The following is a 15,643-nucleotide window of genomic DNA, read 5'->3' on the forward strand; positions in this document are numbered from 1 at the left end:
CTGAGAGAATCAATGCATTAAAGTTACTTAGAAAAACAAAACAAAACAAAAAACAACACTCCCCCAAAAAAAAAGCTGCTTTACTATCTCTTGGGCACAGCAGCAGCACTGACTATTGAAGAACAACTTGTGTTTTCTTGACCCGTGTTTCTATGAATTTCATTTACCGGCAAAATGGGGCAAAAACAGACACAAGAATCCTCTAGTACAGTATTGCCCTGTTGTGTTGGTTGCTGTGTAAAACAATGGTTGCTACTGGGGAGATGTTGTAAAGAAAGATACCACCTATTTGTTCTGGGGGATTCCCCACCCCAGGTAGCTTTATTGCAGCATCTGGTTAATTCTCCCTTTCGCTTTGCAGGTAAAATCATCAGTGTGTTCAGAGGACCCCGTCCTTCGGTGAGTGTGGAAGTGACGTTTTACTTTCAGAGCACTTAAGAACAGTGGAGCATGCTGTCAGCTTCTGTTCAGAATGTCATTGCCTGCTTTGGCCAGATTAGTAGCCTCTTTAGAAGTTGGCTATCAGTCATAACTGAGTGTCAGAGGAACTACGATGCTCTGTGTTTAGCTGTAGGACAGTGGGCTCAGGTCCAGGTGGGGTAGGGCAGCGATACAGTCAACACAGTAAAACACAAGTGTGAAGATGAGATCTTCCTGTTTCCTGTGGATTGTCCTTTATTGGTATTCAGGCAGACCAAAGATAAAGCAAGGAGATGTGAATGTGTAGAACAGTGTCTTTATTTGCCTCAGCTCTCTAAGTGGCTTCTTGTAGCCTGCTTTAAAGCAGTTGGTAAACACTTAACAAGGCAATTGGAAGTGACTTCCAGTGACATTTCGTGAAATGAGGCCTTGACCAAGCATAGGAATGATTTAGCTGCTTTGAGCAGAAATGAAAGCCACCAAGATGAATTAACAAAACTACGCAGAGCTCCCTTCCCATTGCACTGTGCTGAGTGTAACTTAGAAAAGAGGCCTGTAGGACTACAGGCATATCTAGGCTGGTTTCTGATGTCTAAGCAGACTGAAGTTGTGTGTAATTACCAAAACTCCCAAGTGCTAGAATGGTGACCATCACTCATGCTCCTGTCTGTCCACAGAGTGCACAACCAGCACCGGAATGCCCGCAAGGCCCCTCTGTTTCTGAAGAAGCAGATGGAGATCAAGAAAAGGAGGAAGAGGACAATGAAATTTCACCTGTGCAACAGCCTGAATATATACAATCAGTAAGTCCCAGGTTTGGTCATCCCTGTAGCTGGTGTAACTCAGAGCGACATGTCTCTGGTCAGACAGCATTTGGATGAAGACTCCAAGGGGTGGAGTCCTGCTACTATGACATATGTGCCAAGTGTAACTTAGAACAGAGGCAGAGGCCTGTAGGAGGACTACAGGGACAGTTAGGCTGGTTTCTCATGTCTAAGCAGATTAATTACCAAGCTTGCAAGTGCCAGAATGGTGACCATTCCTCATGCTCCTGTCTGTCCACAGAGCAGCACAGAAACACCATCAGAAACAGCATCAAAAACATCTTCAGAAACAGCATCAGAAACATCATCAGGGACAGCATCAAAAACATCTTCAGAAACATCAGAATCCCAGCTGTCTTCTTCTGCTTCTGATGAAGAAAGTGAAGAGGAGGATGATGAGGAGGAGGATGGAGGTGAGGATGAAGATGATGAGAGAGATAATAATGAGCCTCCATCCCTAACTTTTGCATGGCTGAAGATTGGTGAGAAGAATCCTACACAGCTCTGCATTGTAGAGAGAAGGAAGGTCTCTGAAGGACTGGAATGCAAGTCCTAATGGCCACTCCCTTAAGCCTGCAATACTGATGAGAAAGTCAGTTCAACAGTTCTGATCAGAAAGGACAGATGCTCCCTGCTTCTGTTCAGACACTTTAGGTAGCAACAAGGCTATGGGTCCCAGGACAGATCTATTTCTGTATCCTTGCTACAAGGCACATTTGTGGTTTCTGTTGTCTTTCAGACAATCAGTGAAAACTGAGCATGAAACCAGCTATGGATGTGTGTTAATGTAGCCTTTCATTTTCACCTGTTCAGATTGAGAAGTGAACACCAATCCTAAACATTTCAAGAGCTCTGGATATGGCAAATAGCACCTTCCTAAGGGTTTGCATTTGAAATGTCACCTCTGCGGCATCTCTGCAAGCCAACTTTCTGACCCAGATCAATTTCTTGTTACAGATCTCCCCAGGCTCTGCAATCAGACCTGCTGCTGCATCAGCACCAGCAGCTATAGCTATCTCTCCTCAGCCTGAAGACTCAATGAGAAAGACTTCATGCAGCCACCCTGACATGCAGAGGAAGAAATCCAAGCTGAGAAAAAAGGCACTCCTCCTCCTAGATCAACCGAGTACTGGATGAAGGACAGATAGCAGCTATCTGCAGGGAGGTAAGGAATCCTGTATATGTTTCTGATCCCCTGGCCAGGATGGGACTTCTCAACAAGTGGTAGGAGCATGAGCGATGTCATCTCCAGAGGTTTGTGTGCCTCTGTTGCTTTTACAGTATGGAGAGGAAAAGATATCTTCAGTGAACTGTCTGCCAGTATCTTCTGAAACTCTGCTGTTACCTGTTTATGTACTCTTATTGTACTATCTCCTTTTTTATTTTAGATTTACTGTTTCTCATCTTTGCCTCTGTCTCCCTGGAAAAGCAAACATGCTGGTGGCAGAATTTTAAATTAACTGCCAAGAAAAACAGGGACTTGTTTATCACAACCCTCAGCTTGGAAGGATAGCTAGCATTCCACCCAACCACCATTGTTTCCTTCTGACAAACAAAAATGTCAATCATGGCAGCTGACTGTCCTGTGGAATTGGTCTGCTTGGCAAACTGAGCCCTCAGCACCCCTCAGAAGAGAGTCACCGACGACAGTTACTCTTTCTCCTTAATGGGGGGAGCTGTGTGTGGCTGACTTGCTCTAGGCAACCCTCTGGATGGAGCTTCACCTACAGCCTCATTTGCCTTTTTTGAGAGCCCCAAATCTGTTGTGTAAGGGCAATTGGGAAGGTGAGGGAGGCTTTAGAAAAATCCCCCTCTGAAATACATTGGGGCAGTGAACTAAACCATGTGAATCCACCATGTGCTCAGCACCGCCCTCCCCCCCAGCTGCTGGTAGGCGACCATGGAGATGTAGCCATTTCTGCCTGCATGCAGTCCTGCTGAGAACAGATGACAATGCACTGGGAACATGTGAGAACAGTCATGTGTGCTTCCAGATGTGCCAAGAGCTCCTGAAAGGTGTTGCTGGGGCAGATGGTGAATTCACTGATCTTGTCTACTTGTTGTAGCATGAACATGTATATGAATATGTATAAATGTGAGGTTTTTCCCTCTTCTAAAAGCGTCTCTCCCCATTATCCATGATAATGGGGAGAGGCTGAGGGCTTTTTCTTTTTAAAACCATTATGATTATATGCAACCTTTGCTCCCGTGTCATTCACACAGAGAGCACAGACAAGCCCCCTTGCTGCGAGGTGACAGCTCTGTCTGGCTCTGTGGGGGTTTGGTATTCATAGCTCCACAAGGTCATCACTGGAAAAAACCTTGATGGTGATGTGACCTGGCACCTCGGCAGCTTCTCGGCTGCCTGTCCCTCGCAGCTGCAGAGTCTGCTGGTCTCTGGGGTCACAGGGTGAAGCTGCCAGCACCGCCTGCCCAAGGAACTGGTCACAAAAGACATTGCTGTTCCAGACCTAGAGATGAGAAAATAGAAATAAAATCAGCTAAAGCTGTGCTTATGTCACACTCCACTTGAAAGGGTTGTGCTGGAAGAAGGTCACTCCCATTAACCCCTTGAAAAAACAGTGACAAGGAGACCTACATCTATATTTAGCTAATTGTCTAGAGTGCGTATGGGAGATTCTGGATTTGCATGGTGATTTACATACACTATGCAAATAAGGAACTAAATGCAGCTTTCTGCTTTCTAGGTCACATCTTGTCTAGAAAAGGAATAAAAATTATCTTGTCTAGAAGAGGAATAAAAATTAACCTGTTTGAACTCCTTAGCCATAAAAATCTACATGCAGTCAGCCTACCTGTGCCCCCCTGCCCACTTGGGCTGAACTCTGCATAGTCTTTAAGTGCTTTTCCCCTGTGTTAGCACCTCCACAGTAAGGGGCGCAGAGCCTTGGCTATCAGGCAAATGAAGGAAGAATCAGCACACAGCAAGCCCAGTGATGCTGTTGTGCTTTCCCCTACCTGCCCTTAGCAGCCCCTTCTGCATAGCTTATCTCACCTGGACAATGACAGGACTGTCGATGTTCTTTCTGTAGAAAATCACTTGTGTGTTGAAGATGGCACTGGTTGTATCGTGTTGCACAGGGGAGCGCATGGTTTGGTTCTCACACTTGATAAGAACATAGGGATCTGCCCCTGAAAGACAATCATCAGCTATTAGGACACAGAATGACAGCTGACATGCACCTAGAAACCCAGCAGAAGCAGTGATCTTGTCTGCCTGGCAGCTCCACTGCTACTGAACCACAGACACAGTGCACCAATGCACATCACATCCACTGCTAGCTGCCCATCACGAGCAGAGGTGAAATACCTCACTCTTGTAACAATAGGATGCTCAGAGTTGGAAACCAAGCACCATTTGTCCAGCTTAATTTTGGACTGGGACTGTGACCTTTCTCCATTCCTTTGCTGTGCATCCTCCTGGCTCATCTAACAGAAAGTCTTCAAAGTGAAACTAAACTTCCTTACCCTGCTCTGTATGTGAGAGCCAAAACACATCTGTGCATCTGACATGTAGTTCTGAGCCCCTAGGCCAAAATGGAAGGTAAAGAACTGTTGACCATCCACTATTCCTGTGGAGGGAGAGCAAGGATGGGAACTGCACAGAACTGCTTTTAGATCACTGAATGCAACTTTAATGCCCGTCTTTGAAGCCCCTAGCTTGAAAGTGCTGTCTGTTGTATTCTGATATAGATATTAGTGTTAGGAGGTAGTCTTCCTGAAGCACTTTCTCTTCCAGAAAGTAAAATACTGTCAAAACGCAAGTAATCTTTTGAAGGGGTGCACAGGCTTCAACAAAGTTTTCTGTGGGAAACTGTCAAAGGAACTCCTTCCCACTTTCTCATTTCGTTCACATGAACGTGAGACAATGTCTTTGGTTCTATCATTTGGATCAATGCACTTTTAAAGTCTCGTTATCACAACACATTTGTGTCCCAGTTACTGTTTTAAATTACACTTTAATCATACATATGCCCCTGAGATTATCAACATTCTAAAAACACTTTATTGTTTTTATACTGAACATTTTTACTTTTTTATAAATAGTGCTATTTTTTTTCCATTCCAGTAAGGTGCAAGAACCCATCAGGAAACTCCTTTCTTTATCCTAAAATACAACAGATCATTCCACTTCCTAATTATTTTTTAATTAAACACAGGCACTATCTTTTTGTTTTCTATTTCAGAACAACTATGTCTATCCATTCCTGTAGTTAGGGGTAGCATATCTGTTTTTCCACACTTTGCTACTTTTTAGATACAGGTTTAAAAAAAAAAAAAAATCAGATGTGTGTAACTAAGTCAGACTCCTGATCATTCCTTACACACCTTTGTCATCATGTACTTGAAAATGCCACCACTGTAATGACAGCCATAAGGCAGTGTAATTTTAAGGCAGCTTCAGTTTTTTTTAACAATTCATACTCAGGATGATTTTTCTCAAACATATCACTCATTGCAGGACTGGATGCTAACATCTCATGCAAACAAAACATATAAAACAGGAGCTAGGAAAAAAGAGGGAGGGAGCAGAAAACATTAAAGGCACCTGCACAGCATGACCTCACGATGGCAGTGAGTGGTCAGTTATGACGGGAGGACCCGCTCCAGAACTAGAGAAAGAAATGGCAGAGCTGCACATAGGGCATTGATGAGGCAAGGGCTCTTCTCAGCTACAGTTGGCCCAGTTCTTTGCAGCTCTGGGACTGGTTTATTTCCAGTACAAAGACAATGCAGAAAGGGTTATGAACATGGAAAAGCAGCATCCTAATACTCATCATTGATTGTAGCAAACCAGGCAGACAGGACAAGGCAGAATACAGCTGGTGGATGACAGACTGAGCATAAGAAAAGAAGTATCTTGAGAGCAGAGATCCTGCAAATGAGAATGTGAAGAAGTCAGAAAACCTTTGTGCAACGCAGCAGGGCTAAGCAGACACAGCAGCTCACATAGAAATAAGATGCCAACAACCTTCTCACCAGAAAATGAGTAACCTTTGTGTGAGGTCCACTTGGCAGTAGGCAAACACAACCACTTAATCTACCTATTTTCTACATGAATAAAGATATTGGCTGTGCCTAATCTAAAAGGAAACCCTTATTTGTCAGTCACAATGCCAGTTGCTGCATGGCCTCTCATCTCACAGTATTGATTAGACAGGAGACTGCTGTTGGGTTTTAAATCTAGTTCACACTAGGAAATGCTCCAGGAGCAGCAGGTAAAATGTATTCCAGTGACTGTCCATGTGACTGAGGTCTGAGCTCACTTCTGAGAAAGCTGGTCTTTTTCCAGTGCTTGGCTGCTGTATAGCTGACTGAGGTGTTTGTGGCTCCTGTTTTTCAAGAAAAGTGCCAAGAAAAAGTAACCGAATCAATTTTCTGTATCTCTTCCCTCCAACATTCCTGTCCCCTAAAGAGACAACCAGACTTAACAGAAAGCAGCTTTCACAGTGCAAGGCACATTCAGTCACCACTCTATGAGTGCCAGGAATAACTCTGAAAAGGGGACTGGAATAAAATTGTAACCAGCTGGTGGGAGAAATTTTACAGCTACTTAGTAAGACTGTAAAGGAACTGTACTACAGCTCTTAGTCTACTACCTTCTCTGGCACAAGAAGTTAATACAACTAAGCTCCACATCTTAAACTGAAGAGAGCTGAAGAGTTATCTGGAGCAAACAGAACAGATGTTTCAGGAACTTCTTTAATTTCCCATTTCATGTTCACCATGGTATGGCCTTCGCTTTCTCATTACCAGCCTCTCAGTGTTGGGTGTATCTACCATTTTCTTTTCCACTATTTATGGAAAATGAAGGCTGACAGATAGGGAGTAGGAGTAGAAAACGAGGAAGTAAATGGCAACTGGACAAGTCTCTTAATTAGCTGTCAACATTGGGTTCAGAAAGACATTTTTGTGTCCTTCAGGACACTTCCTTTGACATGTAGATACCCAGCCCTGTAGAAATCTTTTCACATCTCTCTGGTTTAAACCAGCTGAAAGTAGTTGTTTGAAACCCGTAATTTCTTCCCTGAAGTGCTATTAAGCTTGTGGTAATGAATAACAAAGTGCTTTGAAGGCCCTGGAGGACATTGCTGAGGTAATTGTAATACACTATGTGAGACTCTGTGATTCAGCTGTCTCCCTGGATATCTTCCATTTAGGAAACACAACCCTGAAAGGTGAATTTCTTAGTAATCCCAACAAAAAGCTTCTCAAGAGGATCTGGCTACTACTGCCCATCTGGACCAGTATAGATGACACAAAACTCTGTTAGATGTTTTGCATCATCTAATTCATCTGATGTCTTCTGTTGAAGAGATTTTAATGCTCAACAACAAAAAAAAAAGCAGTTTGTTAGGATAACTTCTCACTGCTTACATATCAGTGCAGATCACCCTTAGAAGACTGAAGACACCCCTTCCACTCTTCCAGGCTCACTTTATACTTACCTGATCTGTCTTGCTTCTGTAAGCCTTCTGCAGAATAGATTTTGACTTGGGTTACTCTGCGTGGGTAGCCACAAAGAAGACTCCAGCATGTAATTCTAGGCTTATCTGCCTTCAGCTCCCTGAAAAATCATGGGAAAAGCAATGGAAGCAATGAATGTCAAGCAAGTAGTTGATAGTTGTGGCAATTTGGCATTTTCAGAACATGAGATTTATACTCTTTTCTCATCTGCCATTTTGAAAGCTTGTGGTACAGAAATGACAGACTTAAGAAATAAACAGAGCAAAGCAACCCAAATCTGTGACATCTTTCACATGACAGCAAAAGTGGTGAAAATAACCCACTTCAAATCCTGCAAAATAATACCAAAGCAAAGACAAAAATTCAGTGGGTCTGATTTCACTTAACATTAATTTCACCCTTGCAGATAACCACCAGTTGCAAAGGAGACGGCCAAAGAAACAAACAGTATCAACTCTATCTGCAAGCACCAGTGTTCTGACCTAGGACTGGAAACAACTACAAAAGCCAAACTAAATCGTCAAAAGACCAGGACTGAATTTGCCCAAAAGATTCGTAAGTAAAAATATCTGGAGCATGCACAAATCCTAAGGAGCCATCTGAAAATTTTTGCAGGTGACCTTGATCATCTGAAGGTCTAGTTCTGGAGCAATATGAGCTAGTCTTATTTGAAGGCAACCAGACAACCATTTCCAAGGAGGTGCAGCCAGTGTGGGCAACAGAGGATCTCGTGTAACTGTAAGTGCAAAATACCTGAGTTTTGATGGCACATCTGTGAAGAGTCTCAGGATAAACTTTGTAATGATACCAGGATGATAGGTAGTTGGGATGAGGATGTAGCGGCCTTGCTTAAGGATCCTCCTCAAGAACACAGTGCGTGTGTTGATGTAGGGAGATGTGGCCACTCTCTCCTGTACAGTGAGCTTGTGCAGTCGATAGCTTCTGTTATCCTCCACCTACAGCCATAGAGCAGTATGGGATTCATGCAGGGATGGATATCAGAGCAAACAAGCATGAGTTTCTCTTCTCTGCACATCACACAGCCTTTGATGGGCAGAAAAGAAAGTGTAACAAAGGCAAATGTTTTTTCCCCCACTGGAGCTGTGGCAAAAATAGTCCTGATGGGCTTCCAAGCAGTGCTGTTCTGCACTTTACTGCACCCGTATACATATGTATACCCCTAAGTGGAGGTAAAAGGCTGGGACTGGCAAAGACATGCATCCTAACAGAGACATAATGCTGCTGCTGAGCTTTGAATGCTTTGAGAGATATTCCAAAGACTCCACCTGCTGAGCTATGCTGCCATCTTACATATGAGGCTAAAATTCATCTGCCTCCTTCACCATGGTGAGAGAGCATACCAGCCCTGCAGAGCAGGCTTTCAATCCAGATGCACACAGCTGTACTTTAATTGCCCTTTCCTGAATACAAAAACCACAGAATAACTGTTTATGTTTTGTTCTAAGCCTTGAAGCTGTTCTTAACTATTAACACTCTTCAGGGACTGATATTTGCCACATCATTTAAAATATGTCTATTTCGTAAGCAGCTCCTGCAGGCACAGAGAGCCCTGCATTCCTCTAGTAGTTCTCTTTTCAGATAATTTAGACCATGATCTTCCAGGGGTCTTTAGTCATGATAATGAGCGTGGTGGGCTAGAACACTTCTGAAACAGAAAAAACATTGAATGGAGATAGAGATACAACACTGATATTTTTCTGAAGGTATGATTTGCCTTTCCAAGCCTTTCCAAATTAGATATAAAGGCATGAACAAGACAAGGTAAATTATGCTGCTTTCTGTAATGCCGCTTTTCAACATTTGTGGTTAGCAAGTGCTGTCAAATGAATAGGTGTGATACTGATGTCAGCAACTATACTTGTTAAAAACTGACTATTCCTTAGGGTAGGGCCATAGACTAAATGTAGTCCTGCTAGTTATAGCAACAGATGATAAGATAAGCCCAGTCCTCAGTGAAAAAAGAGCTGCAGAGCTGTTTCTTGCTTTCATCCTTCTTTTAGTTCCTATGCTTTCAGTTTCCTCTGGGAGTGCATTTACATTACTGTTTTGGATCCCTTTGCATCCTTTTTACATATGGTCATTTCCTATTTATAAACACTCCTGACTCTTTTTCCTAAGTGGCAAAAGAATAACTGCAGACTTTTCAAGTCGTTCACTTGGCTATATTTGCTGATGAAATAGAAGCAGGAGCCTCCAGTGAAAAGGAGGGGGAAAAAAAAAATGACTCCATGTTTCAAGTGCTAACATTTTTTTTCCTCTTCAAAGCTTGGGGTAGGAAAAGCACTTAAAATTCTTTTGCAGTAGGGAAAAACGACATGTGCTCCTTTAGTTCAAACAGAATTTCAGCTGAACTAAATTCATGTTAGTTCAAATAGTCTGTCAAATGTCAGCTCTGGTGCCTGAGTGCAGTACTCGCTCAAAGCTCACCTTGAGAGGAGAGCCAGACCCTGCCAGGATAATCATTTCTCTGAATACCAAAGATTTCATTGCCAGGCTAAAGCAGAACTGCTGGACAAACTCTGAACCAGGAGTGCAGATGGCTGCCTACCTTGAATATTTCAAAGCCAATTGGAATGCTGTCTCCTTTCCCTTCTTTCTTGTATTTGCGGCGATCCTCCTGTTGTAACGAGACCAACACTTTGTCCTCAGGCTTCTTAACATCAAAGATGTACTAGTAGAAGAGAGAAGAAGATAAGCTGTTCGAAATGCCTTAGGATACTGGGGGTAAAGCCATCACCAAGGAAATACATGCATACAAAGGAAGCACATGAAAATACATTGGGGGTGATAGTTCTTGGTGTATCAGACATCTCTAGCATAATAAACATCTTTAAACCTAAAGTATCAGAGAAACTCAAACAGGTAGTTCACATACAAGACTGTGTGAAACAGTATTACAAAACAACTGTTGAGGCAGCAGAACATCTCCTCTGAAACCAAAAGATAAAGGATTAATTTTTTTTAATAGTTATATAAAAATAATGAACAAGTTAAAAAAAAATTAAACTGACAGATTCCAGATGGGGTCTTGGATATTTTTTGATTCTTCTTTTGACTTGAGTATCTAAACAGGACTTGTAAACTTCAAATGTCTTCATACAGGATCTGCAAATTAAGCAACCTTCCAAATCTTAGTTTAAAAAGCCCCAAACCCAGACTTACAATTTCTGTTTAATGAAAGAATGACAGGAATACTAATTTTGGACTTTCTCAGTTTTCCTGAAAGTTATAGGAATACTCAGTAAAAAGCTAAGAAGACTCCTGCATCTTTAACATGCAAATCTTTTATCCAAACTGTTTAAACTTGAATGAACTTCAGCTTAAAGCCAATCAAAGGAGTTTATTTCAAGATAGGCAGGATTTTCCATCTCAACAGTTCAGACTTGCATTGCTTGTGTTACTATCACTACCAGAGCAATTCATGGGTAAGCATGGAGTTTTTCAGCTGACAAAAAGGCCAGATACGTGTTTAGTTTTATGACAAAGAGTGAGACATTGAAATTCATTCACTATGAGAGATTCCTCTAAATTTTGTGGGTTTTTTCCATGTATATAGGGGGCAAACCTGAGTTGTCAGATCCAGCAGAGGGAAAGAGGATGCTATGCTGTTGCAGCCACTGTTCTGAGGGCAGCTGCTGGACATGTGCAGAGTGCATGATTTCTTAGCTGACCAATTCTTTAGCATGCTGCATAGAGCAAAGCAATAACATTCCATGGGTGCCAAGAACATCCTCACGTTGGCACCCTTTGATTGGAACATGCTGCAGAAGCCACCTCCTTGACATGCTGGCACCTCTTATTGGGAAAAGATTTTTAGCTTATATATGCGGTTGGATTTTACTGGTTAAGTGATTGGTAACAAAGAGTATAAAACACAACCACACTGAGCAATAGTCACTTCAGTTAGGGCTGCTAGGGACTTCTGCTTCTGTTAGTTAGCTACTTCTGGCTAGGGCTTCAGTGTAGGTGTGCTGCTAGGGATATGCCCGGGATTTCCGTTAGCTGCTTTGTCTGTTAAGGGCTTCCAGGGCTTCTGTAAGTGGGATAAGTAATAATGAATAAGTAATAGAATACTATAGGATAATAATAGTACATAAGTAATAGAATACTACAGGTTAGAATGGTGTAATATAAGATGATTGTAATTAAGAATAGATAATAAGAATAGACAATAGCAATAGTAATAGGAGTAAGATTAATAATGTAAGCTCATAGGTTAATAGTTCTCTGCTAGGTTGCATGATTTAGGATTTTTTTTTTCTGTGTGCCATGGCATTTCAAAAGCCTGCTATATTATACTATAGAATCTTTGTTTTCTTTTTCAGAGGTTAATTCAATGGTTTAGCATAGATTTCTAGTATTAGCATAGATAAGGTCAAGGGATATTACATGGAGAGAGATTTAGCTTAGAAAGGCCGGTAGATTTGTTAGTCTAGGGAAGGGAGGTGTGTGTGTTTTATCACCTACAGGTCCTCAGGGATACCAGCAAGAAAAGTCAAGCCCTGTCATGAGCTGGAAAGATCAGTTCTACGACTTGGTACTGCAGACATCTCAGCTGACGACGCAGGAATCAACACATAGGCAAAACACCACTAGAAACACCACAGCTGAATGAAGGCTAACTCCACTGAAAGTCAACTGACCTAAGACTGATCACAACTGCCATGCTGAACTGAGACCGATGGCAGCGATCTGAGGCTGAACACACATAAACGAAACCAGCGGACATCTGAATTTGGACTGAAGACCATGATTGATTAATTATTGTGTGATTATGGAACATGTTCACATGGGTTTGTGTGTTAACTCACCAGAATATCATAGTTAAGTAGTAATCTCCATTTGTTAAATCTAAAAAACTGGTTTAGTCTTAAATTTCAGAGGGTGGATTTTTATAGCTGTAGGGACAGTAATAACTTTGTTGCTTGTGTCTATCTTATGAAAGTTTTGGTTGATGATTATGCAAAAAGCAGGGGGGCATGTACCATTGCTTGGGACTTCTGTTAGCTGCTTCATCTGTTAAGCACTTCCGGGACTTCTTCTGTAAGTGGAACTCTCAGACTCTGTAATGCAAGGGATTCTACAATGCAACAATAAAGGACTTCTGAGATTCTCTGCTCTCTGGATTTCTGGAATCTCGTTGCTATATGGCAGCAGGATTCCTACCTTCATTCATCACCCAGTGGTTCTCGGATCAGGGGAAGAACAACACTATGCCAAGTTTAGACAGATGTCGTGTTCTTCCATACTCAAAAACCTTTAAATGTGAAGCAAGCACATAAAAGCATAAAACTGCAGCTGTGCACAGCTGGCTATGATATGCACCACTTATTCTGATTTAAGCCAAAATTTCTGACAGCATGGAGAGGAATGTCATCAGCGGTTCAGATCCCCTCCCTGCTCCTCCAAGAGCTGCTATGAATGCAAATCTTCTCTGAGCTCTGCTCTGAGGTAGATACTGAGATTACCTTGGGTTTCTGTTGTGGAACTATCCCCTGTAATAACTTCACATGCCTCTGCAGCTAGAGCTCTGAAAAATAATGCACCATCCCATTTCTCATCCCTTACCCTCACTGTCCTAGGAGTCAAACCCATATGGAGGAAGCACCAACCTCTAGCAGAGTTGGCTGAAGCACAGCAGTACTGGAATGAAAAGCAATACACTCCCAAGCCCCTGGGCTTCATTAGTTGTTCACAGTATTTACAGTCCAGATTGGCCTCCTACAGAACTACTTCTTGCTGGCCAGGCTGCCTAGCTTTTGGTGTAAATTCAGTGCTTCTTTGTACTCTTATTTGGGGTGTATCAAAGCTCAGGACCCTGAGGGAGAGTTCTAGGGGCTGTAAAGAGCCTCTGCAGAAAGAATCTAAAAAGCAAGATATAAATATGCAGCAGTGCCTATAACGGCACATTTTAATTCCTGTCCCTGTTGAACCATGTGCAGTGTTAGCTTGTCATATAACCTAGAGTGTTCCAGGGCAAATGCAGGTGTGGAAGGGGAATGGTGAAGGTGCAGAAGAGCTCCCTTGGTCTGATGAGAGGTATGCAACTGTGGCAGTCTCATATTTCAGCTGTCCTAATGGGTAACAATCTGGAGATCAACAGGTGAATATGTTTATACTTGGCTTGAATTGTTTAGTTTTTAAGGTATTGGAAGTGTCACAATCCCTCTCTGTACAGATGAACTTCACAGGAGGCTTCAGTATCAGACATTTTACTCAGGAAGAACAGACAGATTATTTCTAGACTATGATAGTATTTGCCACAGTAATTTATAATGGCCCTAAGCTAACATAAATGGGTTCCAGTGCTGCTATTAAGAGATTTAATCAACTAGCCCTGAGATAACATTGGAATAAAAAGAACTTCCATTGCATCAGACACTGCACTCAACCATAATGTGTATATTTTGTTCTCTGTGGCAGCTAAACACTTATGAATGAGACCCAGACAAGCCCTTGCAACACATCCAGCATCATACAGGGGAATATCTGAATAAAATCACCTGCTGGAAATGAGGCACTGACAGAAGACAAAGCAGTAAAGAACTGCTGCTCCATCTACACCTGTATGAGCTGGCAGTTTGAGTTTCACTGATAGTCTGAACAGCAAAGGCTGCATTTCAGTATCCTGCTATGGGAACTGAGGGGTGCAAACAAACCCACACAAGTGCAGAGAAGCAGGCAGAAGAACATCTTCGATTAAAGTATGTGGTGAATGACAAGAAAACAGTCAGTTTTCAGCATACTAACTAAAACAGTCGGTGCCCAGATCTCATTGACAGTAATGTAAGTTTTACAACTGAATTTGCGTGTGCTCACTGGGATGAGAATATGGAACACTGAGAAGGGCAGGGAGGTGAGAAATGGTGAAGAATGGACGAACAGATAACTTGTGTCATACTACAAGGAAAATTCTGCAAAGCCAGTGAGAGGGTGAGCTTGGGGAAGAGGCTTTCAGAACCTGAGATTAATGCAAAAGGATACTAACTAGCTACAGTGAACAAAATCCTCAAGCTGCTTGAGGATGTTAATTGAATGGAGTTCTGTCATTAGAAAAATCAGACTTGCTGCCTTTCTACAACTGGGAAACTAAATGAAGTCCAGGCAGGACTTCACTAATCCTGGAGTGTCTGACTCATAGGCCCCAAACATGATCAGTCCTAAACAAATATATAAACTCTTCTAAGAGATTTCACAGAAATCACTGCAACATGCTGTGAACCAGCATAGTCTCAGAGGACAGACGCTGGCAGTGAGACTTCTGTCGCGTAGTCACTGCTCACACCTAAACAGGGTGGATACTTCTGAAACCCTAGCTAACGTGGATACACTCAAAACCTCACAAAATTCAGGGACTCCCACCTGGGGATTCTGAAGAAAGGTCTCTTTGTTATCAAAGCATCCACCAGAGCGATTTAGCAGGGGCTCTGAATTCTTTGCCCAAGCCCCATGCATCATTTTCTTCTCCCAGGTCTTGTGGATGCTGAAGTAGGAGGTATTCACAATCCGGCAGATGTCGACATCAGTGAAATTCTTACACCAGTCCTCAAACGTCATCCTATTCCATGGGACACCAGGAAACTCATGGTTTATTTAAAAATAACAGTGATGCTTACACAAAGAGAGCTAAAATAACAGGCAAAATCTTCCAGTAATTTAAGAAGAGGCATTGCTCAGGTGTCCAGAGGACAAACTGATTCACTGGAAAGCTCTCCATGTGGAAATACTTATGAAGCCACAATCATCCTATCGTAGAACTTAGAGTATTTGGTCAGCTCTGCATATATTCTGTTGCAGCACTTAAGCCTAAAGGATAGGTTGTTTCTACCAGGTTGGACTTGATAACTGTAATTTTGCAAAAGCAAGACATTACCTGCAAGCAAAGCACT

General features: G+C 42.3%; 1 protein-coding gene across 1 annotated transcript in view; it reads right to left on the reverse strand.

Annotated features, from left to right (window-relative positions):
• Positions 1-3,532: 3,532 nt before the first annotated feature.
• Positions 3,533-15,643, reverse strand: part of CAPN6 (calpain 6) — a 45,367-nt gene continuing 33,256 nt past the window's right edge. Inside the window, exons 7-12 of the mRNA XM_054388553.1 lie at positions 15,117-15,312; positions 10,303-10,425; positions 8,487-8,689; positions 7,715-7,833; positions 4,261-4,397; positions 3,533-3,715 (exon numbers count right to left, since the gene is read on the reverse strand). Coding sequence (XP_054244528.1) covers positions 3,533-3,715; positions 4,261-4,397; positions 7,715-7,833; positions 8,487-8,689; positions 10,303-10,425; positions 15,117-15,312 — 961 coding nt within the window. The remainder of the gene's footprint in view (positions 3,716-4,260; positions 4,398-7,714; positions 7,834-8,486; positions 8,690-10,302; positions 10,426-15,116; positions 15,313-15,643) is intronic.

Source organism: Indicator indicator, chromosome 17, assembly GCF_027791375.1.
Source record: "Indicator indicator isolate 239-I01 chromosome 17, UM_Iind_1.1, whole genome shotgun sequence".
In the NCBI taxonomy this organism is placed as follows: Eukaryota; Metazoa; Chordata; class Aves; order Piciformes; family Indicatoridae; genus Indicator; species Indicator indicator.